Below are 19034 nucleotides of genomic sequence, written 5' to 3'. Positions count from 1 at the left end.
AAGAGAACAACTCAAGCTGAAACTGCCCATTCCAAAATCTCAAACAAATGCAATATAATTTGCTTGCTTCTTCTTCGTCTGCTGACAATCAAGTAAATCAACACCAACCCCCTTATTGTGGGGGATGCCATCATTAATTAAACCAAGTGGGTTGCATGATCCCTGTCAGCAAAGCTTCCCGTTGCCGTTCGTTCCCCCAGATTAAGGGACGCAGCAGAGAAAATAACGTGACGGGGATAACGGCGATCACGCAACGGTTGAAGCAGAATGAACCAGGAAGTTGATCGTGCTGGATGTCCAATTGTGAGCGATTAGCGGGCTATAGAACGTTGCCAAGCTTTTGGCGGTCGAAGAGATGGGCGATTTGGACACATGGTTGGCATGGATGAGGCTGGGGAGGAAATTACATGGCGTTGAAGATCAACTGCGGTCCTAACGGAGATATGAATGTTCCGTCGATGCTGGGTATTTACATTCTTGGAGGTTCCGAGAGTCCGACAGTCCGTTCCCAAGAATAGCATCGATAGACTCTGAATGAGAATGGATGCTTCTCATAGGCTACTACGAATTCCGAGTATAGTCGAATTTACTTGATGAGCCGGGCAGCCGAGTATACGGCCCGAGAAGTTGATCGTCATTGCTGACGAGAGAACTAATGGTAGAGTTTGAGATACACAGTAGCTATCATGAGCATGCAAGTCATCGAAACATATGTCCTTTATCACGAAGAAGGATCTTACACCTCAATTAACTCAAATAAATTTCTGGTCATAGTACAATTAAAGTTCAGAGTAGTGTCTCACAAGGCGCAACAATACACAAACAACCTAAACTCATAAACACCAAAGATCGTACATCGTAGCCTCATAAAGATCTCACATCGGACTCGACTCGACTTGGACCCTGTAGTACTAACATCATGCACTGGAACAACTTTAAACCGACAATGACATAATTCCACTCGCCAAGCTCTCGTCAGACCATGAAGCCATCTCCGCATCAACAACCTGAGGAAATACCTCATTAATCATTATCATGTCCTACTCTCTAACCCAACAGCTTCTCGTCTCAGACGAGCAAGCTTACAAGAGAGCTACCCAGTCTGAATTCCTCAAGCTCGCAGGTCACGGCAAAGCATCAAAAGAGCTCCTCGGCCGCTGGCTTGCAAACGATCGTCTCTACATCCACAGCTACTGCCGTGGCCTTGGTCGTCTTCTCAGCTTTCTCGAGTACCCTGATACCGTGCAACCCAATGTCGATCCCGGAGCCACAACAAAGCTTCTAGACTGGATCGTCGCCGCTCTCGTCAACATCCGCAGAGAAGAAAAGTTCTTTATAAACACAGCAGCAGAATATGGCATCAATGTTAATCTCGAGACTGGACAAGATGGCCGTGTTGACTCGAGCACCAAGCTAGAAGGTCTTCGACGCTGGGAAGCTCTCTACGCTTCTGTGTCTCCCAACGAGAAGGAAGAACTTCCTTGGCTGGAAGCTGCGGTGATCTACTGGGGAACGGAAAAGTGTTACCTTGATGCTTGGTCGTGGGCTAAGGCGCAGCTTTCTAATGATGATGGGAGTAATGATGCGGATGGTGGGGCTGTGAGGAAAGAGTTTATCAACAACTGGACGTGTAAGGAGTTTGTTGAGTTTGTGGATGAGCTTGGAAGGATTATCGATGATGCTGTGAACAAGCTCGTTGAGGAGAAGGGTGAGGATATTAAGGAGAAGCTGTTGAAGAGAGTTCAAGGGAAGTGGCATGATGTCTTGGACGCCGAAGAAGCTTTCTGGCCAGCTGCCTAAGTTGAGTGTGACTCGAGAAGCAAAGAACTCACTGAACGAGCATCAGAATGCAAATGCCTCGATCTTTTCAACGAGCGAACTGTAAGAACTTCAAAGGGTATCCGTGTCAAATTGAAAGGTCTAGAACGAAAGATTTTCCCACCCAACGCCATACAATGCCAAACCAGCTCACAACCCTAAAACTGTATCCGTCGCTTTCGTCCAGTGTACTTGGATGTCGCTTTAACAATCTTTCCCTTCCGTTCCATCTGCTCCTTCTTCTTGACAATCCACGCCTTACTACCCTTTGACATATTCGGGGCATGCGCTTTGATCTGCCTTCTCGCATCCTCAACATCCACGCCCTCCATGCCCTCAACAACACCAGTAATATCACCGCCCTTCTTCTGGATGTCACCGCCTCCCACGGTGAGTACTAGATACAGCTTCTGGTTCTTGGTACCGGGGTCGTCTTCGAGCATACCGGCGCCAAAGCCAGCTTTTACAGCGGCTTGGGTGATCATGTGACGCTGCTCATCGTTCTTAGGGTAAAATTGGCAGACTGCTCGACCGCCGCGCTTGAGGGATGCGTAGAGACCGTTGAAGAAGCGGGTTAGGCGGCCGAAGGGCGATGTATCGCTTGTTTCGGCGCTGCAGAGCCATTGGATAGCGGAGATGCTGATCGCTGCGTCGAAGGTACCAGCTCGGAAGGGCACGCCTTGGCCAATGTCTGCTAGCATGAGATCACCCTCTACATCTCTCTGAAGTGCAATGTCCAGCATTGACGGTGAGACGTCCATTCCGATCCATGTGTGGGGGCCGCCTTCTTCGGGCTCGATTGAGGAGAGGATCTCGCCGGAGAGACCACTGCCGCAGCCAACGTCGAGGATGAGGGATGGTGACTTGAGATCGAGGAGTTCCAGGGCTCTTCGTGTCATAGAGGCCTGAATATTTTGGATTCGAGAGCTCGTGGTGTACTTGCGCGCTTCGGTATCGTCATAGTGGACGTCGGCGGCACTGTTTCTGTGAGCTTGAGGGGCATGATGGCGGGGTTGTGGTGACATACAGGGTATCCTCAGGACGAGACATGGTGAATACTGTAAGTCAAATGACTTTTGAGCCTGGCACAAATCTCCAACTTCGAAAAGGGAATTGTGATAAATGAATGGGTCACGAAGCCTGGAGCTGCACCTTATTGCCGATTTCCTGGTGTTGAGCAAAACCGACTTTTTCGTGGCTATCGATAAGACCAACTTCTTAGCGGTGACCCCCACCACCATCGGGATCGGAGCCTCATTTCGCCGACGAATGGAGCAACTGATTGGTAGTTAAAACCGTGTCCAAAACATCTCTTTCAACCTCCTGCAGATAACCATCTCCCCTCCTTCCAACATGTGAGCTCCAACTCAAATCATTGCTTGCGCCAAAACACAACGCAACGCAAAATGTGGATTCTACCTCTTGTCGGCTACATTGGAACCCTCCTGGGTTTCTGCTTCTTGACTCTTGCTATCGCCTCGGGTCTTTACTACCTGTCCGAGCTCGTCGAGGAGCACAGCGTTATCGCGAAGCGGTTCTTGACGCGTCTTATCTACAGCGTCATTGGCATTCAGACGGTTCTATGGCTGGTTGATGGTCTGCCCTTCTGGGCTACTGTCTTGACGATCGTGTCGCATGTGGTGTACCTGGGGAATATGAGACGCTTTCCTTTTGTGAAGCTGTCGGATCCGTTGTTCCTGGCATCATGTGGTATGTTGCCTATGCGGGATGGGCAAATTGGGCTCTTGCTAACGAGATGTAGTTCTCGTTTTGGTCAATCACTATGTTTGGTTCCGTCATTTCTCCGATACGCAGTCGCGCGCGTACCAACGTACCTCGTACTACGACAAGGCCGATGTTCCTAGCTTCGCGCAAATCGCGTCGTACTTTGGTCTCTGTGTTTGGCTCGTGCCGTTCGCGTTGTTCGTCAGTCTGTCTGCTGGCGACAATGTTCTCCCCACGATGGGTACGGAGCCTGTCCATGGGCTTGATGGAAGAGGCAAGCCTCAGGGCATGATCAAGGCTCTTGTTGACCAGATTCGCGGGACGATCGGTCAAATCTTTGGGACCACTTCACCTGGACTCGCTCGGCCGTAAAGGTCGCGTGGATGAATTGAGATGATGATTACGAGGGGCGTTGGTATAGACTGGACGAACCGAAATGTTTGTTCAACCCAAATGAACATATGTATGCTGAGTAAGTCACTATTTTATTACGTTCATGACATAACCCCCTCCCAAATGATGACCTACAAACTTCACGCTAGATTGTATTTGACAAGAATTCTTGTATGATTCCATTATAAGTTTCCTGATACCCATCGTTACACCTTGTTCTGCGTACATGTTCCTGTTTTGTCAGAGTACTGACCAAACTATTCAGGGTTTTTATCATCCCTCCCATGGAGAGGTTGATGTACATATATATCCCGAGCTTCACGGGCTTGAAGTAGGAAGCTCTTAATTGCGCCCATCAATACAGAGACGTTAACTTGTACTGTATTCAGCCGTGCGACTTGTGTGTCTCTTCTGCTGTCGTTCGAGTTCCGGGGACCGAGTCAAGTCGTGGCCATGTCGACTGCTGCGCTGAGGGCTTTGAGTGGGATGTTTACCGACGAAGTAATGTGGCATACGAGGTTGACTTGACGCTTGCCTATGGGGATGGATCATGTTAGTTATGTCTAGCTTGGGCAGAGGGGTGCATCAACGATACCTCAGTACCGGAACGTATATTCAGGACAGGAGCCTACTTGGCACTGCCCTGAGTGGCAGGGTTTGGTGAAGCGCTGGTGTTGGGGTTGGGGTCAGATGTGTTACTGCTAGACGTTACAATCGAATCAATGATATGCCACGGCATATCCTTATGATCCTCTCGCAACCAAGCATTCGTCCTCTCAGAGTATGCGGTGCTCTGATGTACAAAGTTGGGTGATTGGTTCCCTTGACGGGGGACTTGAACGTAGAAGGGGGTTGGCATGATGAAGAGGAGAAGAGGATATAGGAGGATGTGCTTGAGGATAGTCGTTGACTATGCAGTATGATGACCCGGGGTATGTCATTATATATAACAATCAGGTTGCCTTGAGACAACAGATAGAGGTAGTGAGATTGGTGAATCCGATAACAATACAGATTTATATGGCTGTCGTCTGTCGTCTGACGCCTGGTCCGCTTGTCTGTTTGTTGGTTCTTTTATAGCAAGTGTCTGAAAAAGGCTAAGCGCCCTTGTTTTCTCTGCCACCTCCATATGCATGCAAGTCAGGGTTCAATGTTACTGTACCTTGTCCCTGGCGTGTCGAGGAGACGGCAATGGCACAATTCTGGCCGCCTTTTCTTTGCCTTGTCCTATCCCTTGTAACCTTACCTTACCTCGCCAGATCGAATCAGCTCTTGGCTCATCCTGATTGGCTTCCTGAAGATGCGGCATCCGAGCAGACACCCATCAGACTACCGTGCGGACACCCATTAGGCCATTCATCAGGACAGCCAGGCTGGCATCCAGGCTGACATCTGAGCGGAAAATCAGTCGTCACGTGCCCAGGTTTCGATAATCAATAGAGACGTCCTTATTAGAACTATAGCCATGTACGTAAGGTATGTACGCATGTGATGTTGGTTGCAAACCTATCCCATACCTAAACTACCTGGGCTTCATCAAGCTAAAGGATAACACCGACGATTACGTTGGACACAAATCGATAAGGTTCCTTATTTTTACCTACAGTTAGAGCCCAACTTTAACCCATGAGAGTTGCAAGACATTGTTGTCGCAGCAATCACATTGCGTATACTGCATTTTCATTAAGACTGTTCTTGCAGTGGTTGGATGTACACACCTGCGTTGAGCACTAAGTTGGCCGAGCCTAGCGCAAGGCACCTACGACTGTGAGGTATGCTCGGGAGTTGCAACCATTAGATCGGTTTCCCTTGTGGAGACCGAAAAATCGAATGGGATTTTATCGAATGGGATTTTGCCGTAGGACGGTAAGCTTCCCGCCGCCAATTTAGCAGCCCCCGCCCGCGGGATTAGCAGTTCATACCGCTAATCTCAACGTTTATACTCCGTACTGCGAAACACTATCAACATCGCTGAAGTCCGAGTTTTCAACCTCAGATAATTTAACACGCAAGAGGAACATATTTCTCGATGAACTGAGCCCCAAAAGTACTCCAAGGCTTCTAAATTGCTAAATTACCTTACCCTATTTCTCTTCGCCAATAGGAACCATCGTCAGCGCTGCAGGTCTCTCCGTCAGATCGAGCTCGGCGAACTCTGCAGTAAGATCGGTATCAACCCCAAAATGCCTATTTACTCATCAAAGCGCATTTACCATGCACGTCCATGGGAAAGGATCAAACCACTGAATCAGGTGCCCTTGTCCCCCGCAATCTCGAGGCATCCAATAGCATCATACACAAGACTACTTAACCACTCCGCCTCGAAGCCAGCCCTTGAACATTCCTCTTGCTCAGGCGGGTGTCTACGCTTGTGGCTGCCGGCTGTGTTGGCAACATGGCAGGCAGGTTCGCCGGCCAAACTGTACCTATAATTCAAGTGCTGGCGGTGTATGCAGTGAGAGTGTTGTTTCGAGATGATAGACCTGATAGCTGGTGCTTGCGTGGCGCGGCTTCCTTGCTGGCAGTGCATGCAACTCGCTAGTTTCAGCGTCCTTGACGAGAGAGACTTTGCTACTGTTAGAAGACCTGAGAAAGGTACCCCAGCGCCCGGGTATCTAGTATAAGCAAAAGCCTGGAGATCAGACTTGTGGAGCTTGGGTGTCTAGCTGTTGTGATTCCGTGTGGGTGCTTTGCAGTCAAAAACTGTGGGAGACGGAGCGGATGTCATCAATGATCAATGTGTCACCGGAAAAGTGGCTCGACAAGTTCATTACGGAGACAATACTGTGATTACAGGGAAACTTTTCAGGGGTGCAACATGCGCTAAACTTTTAGAAATGGGACCAAAAGCAGCAAGGATGGCTGTTGGGGGTGTTGGTGTTGGAGACGACAAACAATGAGACCTTTTGTATCCGCGTCCACTGCCAAAACTTGCATGACAGGACTTGAAATGTTCGACGGTAGGAATGTGTCAGCTCCCCTTTTGTCTGCAAAGGAGAGGTGGGGTTCGCAGGACTAGGGATGGAGGAGCCGCTGAGGAACAAGGACCGCATACACCTACCGTAAATGGTATCCCAGAGACATTACCTTGCTAAGCCTTGAATGTGGATGAAAGCACATGCATGCGATGAACCACGGGTGGCATACGTGTTCCGTCACGGCCATGCCCCATTGCCGGTTGGCGTTGCTAGCGATTTACAAAGTCATATGCTTGACGATAAAAAGCACCCAAAAGAAAATATTGTTTAGGGATTGAATGCTGCCAAACAGTAAACAAACTGCGATACGCTTCTCTAGTTCTGTGTTCCTACTACTGCCTCCCCAAAGCCGTTTCCTAGATATGCCGGAACCGAGTTCAGCATATTCTAAAACTTTTGGTCCATTCTTCCCGGAGCAATAGCTGTGTAGAGGTTGGGGTTTGGATGCAATGCGGTCTGCAAGCTGAAATGATCACCTTTATTTTGAGATCTACACCAGAAGGGTGGGTACGACACCCGTTGTCTACTAAGTTAGTGTTGCTACGGCTGATCGAGAAACAATCGGAAGTATACACAAAACCTGATCGGCAGCAACCGTACAGCTCAGCCGCATATTGGAAGGCGGGTTGAACCACTCCCTTCCGTTCGTTCCTCAATACCATGCAGGCTGGCCCAGGGAATGCAAAGCTAACAGATGGCTCGGGGATGGTCCCAAATATGCTCCAAACCTTGCTACTGCGATTTGATCATGTGTAGTTTGCCGGGCGGGCCACTGCAGGCTCAACTAGACAAAATCTGGCGAAATGATGGTCACAGTTAGCTAAGTAGGTACCTTAGGTAACTTACCTACCTGTTAGGTACTTCCATCGTTCTAAAGCGCAAGGTAGTCCCAGATATTGGGTAACATGCACAGAACGCCTACGCCACCTCCTATGCCGGGCATACCTTAGCTATTGGTCATGGCATGCGAGACTTACGCGATACTACATTCGGGGTAATGCAACATGTTCAGTTGACGGATTGTTTCATAAGACAGGTTATCAAGAGCTGAAAATCCTGCCGAGGACGGTGTCGACCGTGTATTTGAGGTCTTTACCAGAGTTGGCCGATATTTATATTTGGATCCGTACTGGTATCTACTAACCTACCTAACGACGATCTGGCCGGAGGTCACCTTAACCGTACCTTAGTCTGGTCATTTTTGCCTGGTATGTTGGATTACCAACTCCACTCCACCTCCATCTTCCCATCAATCGCCAATTTATTAGTCCCGATCTAATCTAATAAGGTAGCCTCTCTGATCTCAAAGTTCCAGGAACCTTGTCGACGGCACCTTGCTCAGCTGAGATTGTTTGACTGCGGATCGATGAAACATGAGGGAGGAAGATACGTCGAGGTGGAGTAAGGCCTCAATGTACTCTATGGTCCTCAAATGCTAAGTTTTGCTATGCTTTCTTTTTCATCATTCGGGAGTATCACTCATAATTACTCCAATGAAGCCTTTCTCCATTCCCCTGAGGCGGTACTTGACATCTCGATCCGCTGCTCAGGCCGGACGGCTGTATTACATTTCGCTCATGGCGCGACCCCTGGAAAGCCTTTACGCAAGGCTCTCTTCAGACTAACCAAGTGCGCTGGGATGGAAGACCGCCGGCACACATTAGCCCGTTGATCCTACGACTACGATATGGTAGTATTGAGAATCAATTGCAATCCAGGCACCTCCTCTGTTTTACGCAGTGCTGGCAGCTCGAATAATGCCATGGGCCAGATGCCACTCGGCAGGTTGAGGTTCTAGAGCGTCGCCATGCAGGTGATCTCATGGGCGACATGCTGCCTACATGTCATGTTGTGTCACTTCGTCAGTGATAGGAAAGACAGATGCATAAGGATGATAGCCCTGTCTGCCTTACACAGGGAATACATAGTAGGGATGCTTATCCCATATCCTGGGGCTTTAGAGATAAGCCCGAAACCGTGAGTCAATACGGAGATGAGAGAGAGGTCAACGAAGAGTATCAGACTACAGGATCTCGGAACCCACACCTACGCCCGACATCAAAGCCCAGATGTTTGCCAAGAAGTATCCGTGCTTTCGGCAGACACTTCAGGGAAATGGGGTCTGATACTGGGCAAGTAGGGAGGTAAGGTACCGGGGATGATAATCATGACGATGGGCACCGAACTGAGGAGCGTTATCAAGCATGCCCAGGCGACTGCGAGGCTCCTCTTGGGGTAATCTGAGATTCCTCAAAAGTAAAACAGATGGCGGAACTCAGTCCTAGCTAGTCCAACAATGGTATTCAATCGAGATGGAAAAGAGCATACTAGGCAGCTGCATTCAGCTGCACAGCTGCCGTGGATTACAAGGATGTGCTTAGATCCAATGATTGGCTGACGGCAGTTCTTCCCCTTTTTATGTTCGGCTCTGCCCAATTGTCAGAAGGGCTTTAAGACTCTTACTCCGAAAGGCTTCGGAACTGTACCCTTCTGCCGGGTCCACCCTGGCACTTCACGACTCATGTACACAATTAGCCTTTAGAAGTGCCGGAGCTATGAAAACATCCTGGGCTATATTCTGGCCTAGTGGCTTAGATCTATCCTGTGGGAAGTTGAAATGGCCGACCAAATGAATCTTCAACTGTCTAACTTTACCGGATTTGTTTGCATACAGTTGAGCCCGGTTAGGATTTGACGACACTAAAGATTGAGACCCATGATCATGAGAAACAAGAAACGACCCAACCACCTAAGAAATTGCCCTTGAAATCCCAAGCCACAGCTTTGAATCTGCAGACACGTCCGGGGTATCGTTATGGACTGACGTGGGTTAGGCAGATAGAGTTAGTTGGCCAAGATCTTAAGGCTACCTTCGCGGCGAAGCCAGCTGCCGAGAGACTCAAACAGAAATACACCAGAGGGCGAAACTAAAAAAAAAAGGGTTCCAATGGGCGAGGTGTGGTTTTAGACTAAAAGAATCTTGCTGGCCTCGAATCCCATCGAAGGTACCTTTTATGGATGGTGTCAGCCAAGTTAGTACCTTTATTACCAGTCACGGGAAAGCTTGAGAGAAACGCTATAGAACAATTCCAGAAAACTTCTGGAATTCTCACTACCTGTCTGACACTCGAGGCATTCTGCTGCAGATACCGAATACTCGGTACTACCATCTCATTTAGGCTTGTTATAATCCTTTCTTGTACCAGCAGATCATCTATTTACAAAATTTCGTTGCCGTAACCAAATAATTCTCTGATAACATGCACGAAGATGGAAGCAATTGTAGAGTTGGCCTTATAGAGAGCTATCGGGGTACTCATGAACGAAGTTTATATTCTGCTCTTACCATTACGCACAACCCCCTCGATATACGATGCTTTCTTTTAATCCTCACTACTTTTTGCCCTGGATGGCCTAAGTCCTTTTCGCTCGGCATAATATACCTACGCTAACCACGCGATACGGGCCCGTCTTTGTTGATGTTACCGCAGTGAGAAACCAGTTCTGAATTGATCATTCATCGACTGCCGTAAACGAGTTATGTGCATGGTCAACCAGATTGGGATCATCTGACCAAAAAGACACGGTATTAGCTTATACTAGCCTCATGGTTAAGACCTCTACAATACCTTTATCAGAACATCTTCCGAGCGGGGTACTACTTGTCACTACTTTGCGTGGCAAGGGTGTCAGACGGTGCGCCGCTGACGTTGGAGTCGTCTGGCGTGTCACATACAGTGACCGAATCAATGTTGTGCCACGGCATATCTTTGAAGCCCTCTCGCAGCCAGTTCTTCATTTGCTCTGAGGAAGAAGCATATTGCTGTTCAGTGTCAGGCGAGGGATCTTCTCCGCGGGGAAGTTTGATGTAGTGAGGGTTTGGTATGATGAAGGGGTAATCTGTGATAATGTACTGGCGATGAGGTGCTTGGATTTGTCCATAACTATAGACCTGAAATATTGAGGGACAATGAATTCTCTTATATACTCATTTTGTCTTGAGACTAGTGGTGATAAATGCTGCTGTCTTGTTCTCTTCTTCATCCTACATTTTGAAGACATTCTGGGAATCGCCAGGCATTCCTACAATTTGGACAACACATGAGCTCCGGGCGAACCGCCATAGAATCAACAGCTTTAGGCTGGCGAACCACTGTGCTGATAATATTATTAGTTGTAGACCTCGAGTGGATGCCGATATGGAGATCGTCGATGTCCAGAGACAGCTTGCGATAGAGGAGGAGAGCAGCTTCAAACTCGACCGATCCCTGTAGGGACGTTTTACACGGCCAAACGTGGGCTTTATTCACCGCTATCATATAGCATCCTGGGAGATGGCCAGCTCGGCGTTGCCTCACTGGAACCAGTGTGGATGTATCATAATAGCTGGATCAGCTCTCACAATGGCGTTCCGCATTACGGTCTTTGCTGAATTTGATCTGCAGTGTTATTTCTTGGGCCGAGACATGGCAAGATACTTGGTAAGTCAACGCAGGAAGATAAATGATGCTAGGGCTCTATACTATGGCCCTGTCCCGCGCAAAAATACCCCCGAGATGGAGAAATGAAGCGAGGTCCTTCGTAAACACCTGCATGGGGGACGAGATGCGGCCCTACTTGTGAGGAATGGCACTACGCCGTGTTATGCGATTGGCTAAAATTGTAATCTGGCTGCCATGAATGGCTAGTAGGAGATGGTCTAATCTTAGATCCACTTCCCCAGACTGGTAGCAGCAAAGATGTTACCGAGGATGGACGCTTGGGCAGGGTCCTAGTTCTTGAGTGAGTATCCCGTAAGCATGCAATGATTTCGAGCTTCGAATCAGTCACTTTGGGGTAGAGGAAGTCAACATCATGCCCCCATGCCTGCTGGGAGGTAGTGGAGATGATGCATCGAGTTGAGGGGCTTTGTTATAAACACTTAACGAGCACGTTGCTGCTAACGACAGAATTAAGCAAAGCCTCGGGTCTAGATTTCATCCTGGCGGTTCCAAGAACTTGGCGGAATGAATAATTCATCAGGGGCTTCTCATATGGAATGGGCAAACAGAACGCCACGACAACGTTCAGACACTTAAAACTCATTCCATTGACCCCATTAATAACGTATACTTATAATTCACGGGCCTTCATATTACTTGCATCCATTGGCATCCAGGCCCTTCATATCGCCCTCACTTATCCTCCTTTGGCGTCGCATCCTTATTATCCTTCTCCCCATGTCTACCATCCCCCCAGAACTTCTTATCAACCTTATCCCCCGGCGCAACATTCCCACGATCATGCCTATTATCAAAGTCCTTATTGTGTTCCTCAACCTCCTTCTTCTGCTCCTCCGTCAACTCATCAGTCTGGTTCCCTGGGATACTCTGGTTCGACACTTTAGGCTGAGGAGGTGCATTCTTAGAAGTAGCGTCGAGGGGTTCGCCGCCGCCTGTGCGCCCCTTGGCTTCGCCCTCTGCGAGACCGTCGATGAAACTACCGTTGCTGTCTTTGGCTTGGTCTTGATGCAGGATGCGGGCGGCGTGGAAGGGACGGATGGGGATGCGCGGGGCGATACGGGTTGTTGGGCGGAGAGTGGTTAGGAAGCGCATTTTGATGATTGATTAATTGGTTATTTTATTGTGAGAGGAGTTTGGTTCGGTTGTGTTGATGGTTTGTCTATTGCAAGTTGAGCTTGGGAGCTTGAGGTGAGCTTAAGTCAAGCTCCTCTACGATATGGTGACGTCAAGAAGAATGACATCACAACGCATACTTGAGAAACGAAAATCACAAGCCGCTTTGAGACGAGACAAAGAATGGCGACATTTCAATTGTGACCCAAGATCGACTGGTGGTAACATCCTAAAGAGGTACAAGTGTATTGTTTGACGTTGTATCAACGCCGTGCTTCATAGAAGCTCCACAAGCCCACATCCCCGGATTTTCGGATCGTGACCTCGAGACCAAGAAAGAGAGAAAGAGATTCCTACCATAACCCGCAGACTAAAAAGCGAAAAATAAATTCTCAATAATTTTCTTTCCCATTGTCGATATTACTAGAAAGCAGTACAATTATCTATGCTTCAAAGGGCGATGCTAGGATCAAGAGATTCCTGAGGATGACCGAATTTACAAGTTATGAGTATTACCCTGAAGCTGTCCCGATACTCAAGCTTTTTATTTTTATTTTTTTAACCTACTACGCCAACTACTTTTAGGGGCATAATCATGGGAAAATATACATCACTATTTGATAGGGAGGCTCTTAAGCAATTCTTTCAAGAAAGTAATGAAATAAGGTATCTCTAGGCTCTACTCTACTATATAAAAAACCACCACAGGACCAAAATGTTGCGGATTATACTGAACTCCTGGGCTGCCCTAACTTCCCAAGCAAATCACTCAGATCAAAAACATCACAGAACTCCATCTCTAGGTATCGAACAACCAACCCAAAGTCAACCTATCCATAACGCGGGGGCTCAGTATCATAATGCCCAACCTCTCTAGTCGGTTCGTACCGGGGATTCAGCTCGACATCACTGTCGCTGCGATCGTCCAATAGCTGCTTTCCCTTCCGGATCCGAATCTTGTTCTTGATGAAAGAGAACAATCCAGGCATGTCCGAGTTAGGACCCGTCATGATCCTTCCTGGATGAACAACATTAAACGCCAATAGCGCCAAGAACATAGGTGCTGCTTCAAGAATGTAGAAGTACACCTCATGTGTGACAAGAGCATTGCCTTGACCCATTCCACCAGAGAACTCGATGAGCCGGTAGATAATACGCACAGAGATCATGGCAAGTGAGAAGTATAGCGTGCAGAGAAGCATGCCCCAGTCCGAGGTAACAAAGGTTTTGATGCCTTGGTGTTGGCGCTCAATCGTGTGCATCTTCTTCTGGAAGAGGAAGCAGAGGACGACAAAGATAACAATGAAGAATTCTTGGAGACCGATGCCACCCATGTAGATATGCACGGCTTTCATCTGCTCGTCAGGTGGTGACCCAGGACCAGACATACTTCCGCCAATGAGCTGAACAATAAATGACAGGATATCAAGGCCAACGAAGACAGCAGCCAAAGTAGCAGCAGGCATGCGGAGTAGGGATTGAGATGGTATGAAGTAGTAGGCCATTCGACCGAGAGTCATGTATGCGTACGCATTGACCCCTGCTATTGTTAGTAATGCGATGTCAAGGGAATACGTCTGACATACAAATTGGCGCCAGAAGAATAAAAATATTAAACGTCAAAAGCACACCCGTGCTTTGCTGATGTTTCGTGCTTATCGCTCGGAAGGTGAACGCCATTGTCTCCCAGATCCCCGCCATGATAATAACCCAACACCATGTCTGTACCAGTCAGCTTTACCTAACACAGCGCACAACAAAAGTAAAACATACGGACCTTTTTATACCGAGCAGCTTGCCAAATGTGCACACCAGTCAATGCCGCGAAAAGTAAAGCGAACACTACAGCAGCTGCAAAGCTGGGGTAGTAGTTCCAGTGGGCATTACATGTTCCTGGGGGGAGATATCCGTTCTCATCGGGCTCGAGAGTTTGGACACATGTTGGGACGACAATTGAGATTGTTTTTGCGGGGATGGTAACGTATTTATCTGTTGTACCGCCAATAGTAGCGATGTTTTTCGTAGTGGTAAACCATCCCTCTGGCGCAGCTGTCTCTGTCGCAGTGGCACGAGCTACAAGGGTAACATCGTGGGATTGTGTTTGTGCAGGGATTGCAGATGCCAAAGCAGATCCCGAAAGGAGATAGAGAATAAGAGCTCCAAGATTAGAATGCATACTGAATATTGATACTGAAGATGATACAGATACATGATGAGATGGGATTTGGGGGCCTTATAAGTATATTTTCTGTTTCTAAGATTGAGGTTGTTTGCAATGCCTCATTGAGTCCGACATGCTGAAATGCGAGTTGGATGGCATGCTCGCCAAAGAGTGCGCAGTCAAATGCGAGCTGGCCAATCGCGTAATTAGATCGGAAACGAAGGATCCGTTGCTCAGCCTTAAGGAGATGCTAGCTAGACTAGATTTGGCTAGCTCACAGGGGCTGTCTTGCAGAGCCGTTTCACTGGAAGGGTAAGCCTAATTCGAGAGGTTGAAATGCGAAAAGAGGATGTGGGATTGAGGGTAATGCTACGGAGTATTGTTCCAAAGTATTGGCTACACTGAATCTCAGGTGATTCTTCGAAGAACCTCTCAGTTCTAGGCGTAGGGACGATCTCAAGAAACACAGACTTAAAGTGTCATATGTACTCCGATGTCGCGACTTCGGTGAATCTGTTTATCCGGCGGGGCATGTCATGGTGGGGTGGTTCTTCTTCCTGCATGCCATCTTCGTGATTTTCTCCAAGCGATAACAACGCAACCACCGAGAACCGTCGTTTCGATCTTTAACATGGCCATCACGATCATTCTTGGCTCCCAATGGGGTATGTACGCGCTATTACAGCTTTGAAATGTTATGCGGACTCTGCTGGTTCAAGTTTCCGCAAGCAATGGCATTGATGTTCCTTGATGCGCTAATACTTCCTGCTCAACAGGAGATGAAGGCGTACGTGTTTCCAAGACAATTGGAAGACAATTGGGAGAGGAAATACTGACCTGTTAATGGTATAGAAAGGAAAGCTGACCGATATCCTTGCCCCGGAGGCTAAACTCTGCGCTCGCGCTGCTGTGAGTCATAACGCAACCGACCGAGACGAGCATTTATTAAATGAAGATTAGGGAGGCCATAACGCAGGACACTCTATCGTGTGAGTTGGACATATTTTCTGGTGGAAACCGTTTCGTATAAATGGATAATTAACTCCAGCAGTGCCAATGGAGTTTCGTACAGGTAACAAACCGACGCTCGAGTTACGAGATCTCCGACGACTGATCGACTGCTAGCTTCCACTTGCTTCCTTCCGGACTCATCAACCCGAAATGGTACTACCAACCCATTACCTGAAACGCAGCCAGCGACCGAGTCAATTGACATATAATAGCATGAACTTCATCGGCTCTGGAGTGGTCTTTAACGTGCCGCAATTCTTCAAGGAGCTACAAGATCTATCGGACAAAGGACTTGAGGCGGTCCACGATAGAATTCGCGTGTCTGATCGAGTGCACATCGACCTGCAGCTCCACATCGCAGCTGATGGACTTGAGGAACAGGAGCTCGGAGGTTGGTTACGGGTCTTGTGGCACATGCAGCTGAACATGGCTAACACTGACTAGAGGGCAAGATTGGAACGACTGGACGCGGTTTGTTTAAAAAAATGTCTCATACATGACTTAATATTGACCTTTTCAGGTATCGGACCCTCCTATAGCTGCAAAGCTGCGGTATGACGGCACTCAAAACTCCTCTGGAATGCTTGCTAAACCCCAATAGCGAAGTGGCATTAGACTGGCCGATGTCTTCAACCCCAAGCTGTTCGAGCAGAAACTTCGACGTTTGGCCGACGGCTACCGAAAGCGCTATGGAGATCTCTTCAAGTACGACGTCGAAGAGGAGCTTGCTCAGTTTGAGCAGTACCGAGAGAAGCTGCGCAAATATTCTGTTGATGGAGTATCTTTCATGAAGTCAGCGCAGAAGAGCAATACTCCCATTCTGATCGAGGGAGCGAACGTGAGAATTTTGGTATGAGTTTAGTGATGCAGTGCTGATTCCGGTTATCCAGGCGCTCATGCTCGATCTTGACTATGGTTCTTATCCTGTGAGTTTCCATAAACCCAACTCCGATACCGGGTCATCATAGCTGACGAAGTAGTACGTAACATCGTCCAACACCTCGCTCGCCGGTATTATCGGCGGACTTACCCTGGACCCCACCAAGATCACAGACATCATCGGAGTCGTCAAGGCTTACACGACAAGAGTGGGCTCGGGAGCCTTCAAGACCGAAGACTTGGGAGAGTGAGTAACTCGCTGTTGAGGAATGCGAATATGAGGCTGATTCAATGCAGGGTCGGAACCAAGCTCCAAGAAATTGGACGAGAATGGGTGAGACACTATTAACACTTTCTTACTTTATTGATCACTTAGTCTAACGTGCCAAGGGAACATCCACTGGTCGCAGACGCCGATGCGGATGGTAAGCAGGGCCGTGTTCATTGAGAGACTTGCTAACACTATGTAGGCTCGATTTGGTGGTTTTGAAGTATTCCAATGACATCAACAACTACACCGCTCTGAACTTGACCAAGGCAAGCACTTGCGATTTACCAGCTGTTCGTCACGATACTAACTGACATCTTTCAGCTCGATGTTCTCGACACCTTTGAGACAATCCGCGTCGCAACAGCCTACAAGATCGATGGCAAGGTAAGCCTTCTACGATTCCATACTCTGTGGCGATGCACTAATGTTGTTGTAGGAAATCGAGTCATACCCAGCTGATCTGGATATCTTGGATCAATGTGAGGTTGTGTACAAGGATTTCCCGGGATGGCAAACACCCACGACAAATGCCAAGTCCTTCGAGGAGCTACCTAAAGAAGCGCGTGCATACGTTGAGGTACAGTGACCACTGTTTGAAAAAATGACTTGTACTGATGAATTGTGTAGTTCATTGAGGAATACGTCGGAGTCAAGGTATGGTACCCCGATATGGGAAAAGATAATTTACTAACGTACATCTCCTAGATCAAGTACATTGGCACCGGCCCCGACCGTGAGGCAATGATCAAGCGCGCTTAGAGATCTAGTCGAGATGTTAGAATGAGGGCCACTGTTGGCAGCAATGCATTGTTCTATCTAAAATCAGGGATCTATAATAGTAGCCCTACAAACACAGATTCGCTTACATCCAAAAAGTCTGCCCGCAATCCGAGACCAAGTCCTTGTTCTTGACGTAGTCCTTCCTAAATATCACACCACCCTCTGGATGTGCCATGAGAAAATACACCGTCTCAGCATTCTTATCCCACATAATCGACTCTGCCTCGGGTCCCTCTCTAAAGAAAAATCCTTTTACTCGGTTCTCATCGGGCGGTAGTCTTTCATCATAGAGGTCATAATCACCAGATAGATCAATGCCGTGCTCAACCTCGATGATCCGCCGCGACACGTTGTACAACAGCGCTGCATCCCACAGGGCCTCTTGCTGACTTGACAACCGGCGCATGAGTGATAGTGCTTCAACCCGAAGAGACAGGTACCGGCATTTCCACACCGTGAAATGAAGCATGGGATTGAACCCAACATTGAACATGAACTTCCCTGGTGTCGTACGTTGAGCCTCGTGGTACTCAGCTGCTCTCCGAGCACAGTCCACAATCGTGATAAAATCGTCCTTCATCCGATCAAACCCCATCTCTCCCCTCTCAAAACAATTCACAACCCAGGTCTTCATAAGTCTATATCTCGTAATAAGTGCCAACGTCGGCAAGTCCTCGCTATCCTCCCCAAAAGGCCGACTGCCCCGAAATCTCTCAAACGCAACCCCCCACGCTTCAAGATCCTGCTTCGCCTCCGCCTGTTCATCAAGAACCCATTCCTGCGGCGCTTCATCAACGACATGCAATCGAAACGCATTCCCATCGCGAACAAGCTTTATGATCCTTATACTCAAATGCTCCAAGGCGTGCTGCGCCTCGCTTATGGTGTAGAACACGGGATTCTTTAGATCCACGCTCTCATCGCCTTGGAGGAGGGGGAAGTCTGTGCCGACTTCGATGAAGAAGAGGGGGCAGACGCTCATTTGCGCAAAGGTGTTTGCGAGGCGGGACCTATGGCCTTCGGAGTTGAGGAGCTGTACGCCGTGGCTCGCGTGTGTGACCGCGGCTTCACGATTGCCGCGTAGAAATTCGATGCATATGAACATCATACACACCAATAAAACGGTATCAACACACGGTTTCGTATCGCGCGTGAGAATACTTATAGCTTTGTTATAGTGCATGATCGCAAACTCATCAGCCACACTCTCCCTTGTGGGTTCAAAGCTCTCAAAGAGTGAACTTATCGCCAACACGGCATGACGCGCTGCTGGTTCAGACTGCGCCATCTGAACGACGAAATACGTCCAGAAGGATCCGTCGAATGGACCGGAGAGCACGGGAGCGACGACGTGATGAAAGAATGATAAGCTGCGGACTTCTTTTGTGTTGGTTATAGGTAGA

General features: G+C 48.3%; 9 protein-coding genes across 9 annotated transcripts; 3 read left to right on the top strand and 6 right to left on the bottom strand.

The window, feature by feature from the left end:
• Positions 1 to 1035: 1035 nt before the first annotated feature.
• Positions 1036 to 1800, top strand: FPRO_02291 (uncharacterized protein; the record flags this gene model as incomplete). The annotated part of the gene is made up of 1 exon (XM_031227624.1): positions 1036 to 1800. One exon carries the CDS (start codon positions 1036 to 1038, stop codon positions 1798 to 1800), a length of 765 nt encoding a protein of 254 aa, XP_031078042.1.
• A 176-nt stretch (positions 1801 to 1976) lies between these two features.
• Positions 1977 to 2868, bottom strand: FPRO_02292 (related to N-methyltransferases; the record flags this gene model as incomplete). Its single annotated transcript, XM_031227623.1, has 2 exons — positions 1977 to 2796; positions 2846 to 2868. The coding sequence occupies 2 exons, from the start codon at positions 2866 to 2868 to the stop codon at positions 1977 to 1979; spliced, it is 843 nt and encodes a 280-aa protein (XP_031078041.1).
• A 356-nt stretch (positions 2869 to 3224) lies between these two features.
• Positions 3225 to 3915, top strand: FPRO_02293 (related to transmembrane protein Tex-261; the record flags this gene model as incomplete). Its single annotated transcript, XM_031227622.1, has 2 exons — positions 3225 to 3528; positions 3581 to 3915. The coding sequence occupies 2 exons, from the start codon at positions 3225 to 3227 to the stop codon at positions 3913 to 3915; spliced, it is 639 nt and encodes a 212-aa protein (XP_031078040.1).
• Positions 3916 to 4564: 649 nt separating this feature from the next.
• Positions 4565 to 4795, bottom strand: FPRO_02294 (uncharacterized protein; the record flags this gene model as incomplete). The annotated part of the gene is made up of 1 exon (XM_031227621.1): positions 4565 to 4795. The coding sequence occupies one exon, from the start codon at positions 4793 to 4795 to the stop codon at positions 4565 to 4567; it is 231 nt and encodes a 76-aa protein (XP_031078039.1).
• Positions 4796 to 10572: 5777 nt separating this feature from the next.
• Positions 10573 to 10976, bottom strand: FPRO_02295 (uncharacterized protein; the record flags this gene model as incomplete). The annotated part of the gene is given in 2 exon segments (XM_031227620.1): positions 10573 to 10858; positions 10867 to 10976. Coding segments are annotated over 2 exon segments (396 nt in total).
• A 1112-nt stretch (positions 10977 to 12088) lies between these two features.
• Positions 12089 to 12508, bottom strand: FPRO_02296 (uncharacterized protein; the record flags this gene model as incomplete). Its single annotated transcript, XM_031227619.1, has 1 exon — positions 12089 to 12508. One exon carries the CDS (start codon positions 12506 to 12508, stop codon positions 12089 to 12091), a length of 420 nt encoding a protein of 139 aa, XP_031078037.1.
• Positions 12509 to 13359: 851 nt separating this feature from the next.
• FPRO_02297 (uncharacterized protein) lies at positions 13360 to 14705 on the bottom strand (the record flags this gene model as incomplete). The annotated part of the gene is made up of 3 exons (XM_031227618.1): positions 13360 to 14069; positions 14116 to 14251; positions 14307 to 14705. 3 exons carry the CDS (start codon positions 14703 to 14705, stop codon positions 13360 to 13362), a joined length of 1245 nt encoding a protein of 414 aa, XP_031078036.1.
• Positions 14706 to 15321: 616 nt separating this feature from the next.
• Positions 15322 to 17610, top strand: FPRO_02298 (putative adenylosuccinate synthase; the record flags this gene model as incomplete). The annotated part of the gene is made up of 19 exons (XM_031227616.1): positions 15322 to 15355; positions 15467 to 15477; positions 15543 to 15599; positions 15651 to 15679; positions 15742 to 15762; positions 15816 to 15854; positions 15914 to 16092; positions 16146 to 16172; positions 16222 to 16253; positions 16303 to 16539; positions 16592 to 16627; positions 16682 to 16827; positions 16878 to 16914; positions 16971 to 17005; positions 17051 to 17117; positions 17173 to 17235; positions 17288 to 17428; positions 17479 to 17505; positions 17557 to 17610. The coding sequence occupies 19 exons, from the start codon at positions 15322 to 15324 to the stop codon at positions 17608 to 17610; spliced, it is 1272 nt and encodes a 423-aa protein (XP_031078035.1).
• Positions 17611 to 17713: 103 nt separating this feature from the next.
• Positions 17714 to 18814, bottom strand: FPRO_02299 (uncharacterized protein; the record flags this gene model as incomplete). Its single annotated transcript, XM_031227615.1, has 1 exon — positions 17714 to 18814. One exon carries the CDS (start codon positions 18812 to 18814, stop codon positions 17714 to 17716), a length of 1101 nt encoding a protein of 366 aa, XP_031078034.1.
• Between the last annotated feature and the right edge of the window lie 220 nt (positions 18815 to 19034).

The sequence above is a fragment of the Fusarium proliferatum genome (genome assembly GCF_900067095.1).
Source record: "Fusarium proliferatum ET1 genome assembly, contig: FPRO_scaffold002, whole genome shotgun sequence".
NCBI lineage: Eukaryota > Fungi > Ascomycota > Sordariomycetes > Hypocreales > Nectriaceae > Fusarium > Fusarium proliferatum.
This window is presented reverse-complemented; position numbering and strand designations above follow the sequence as displayed.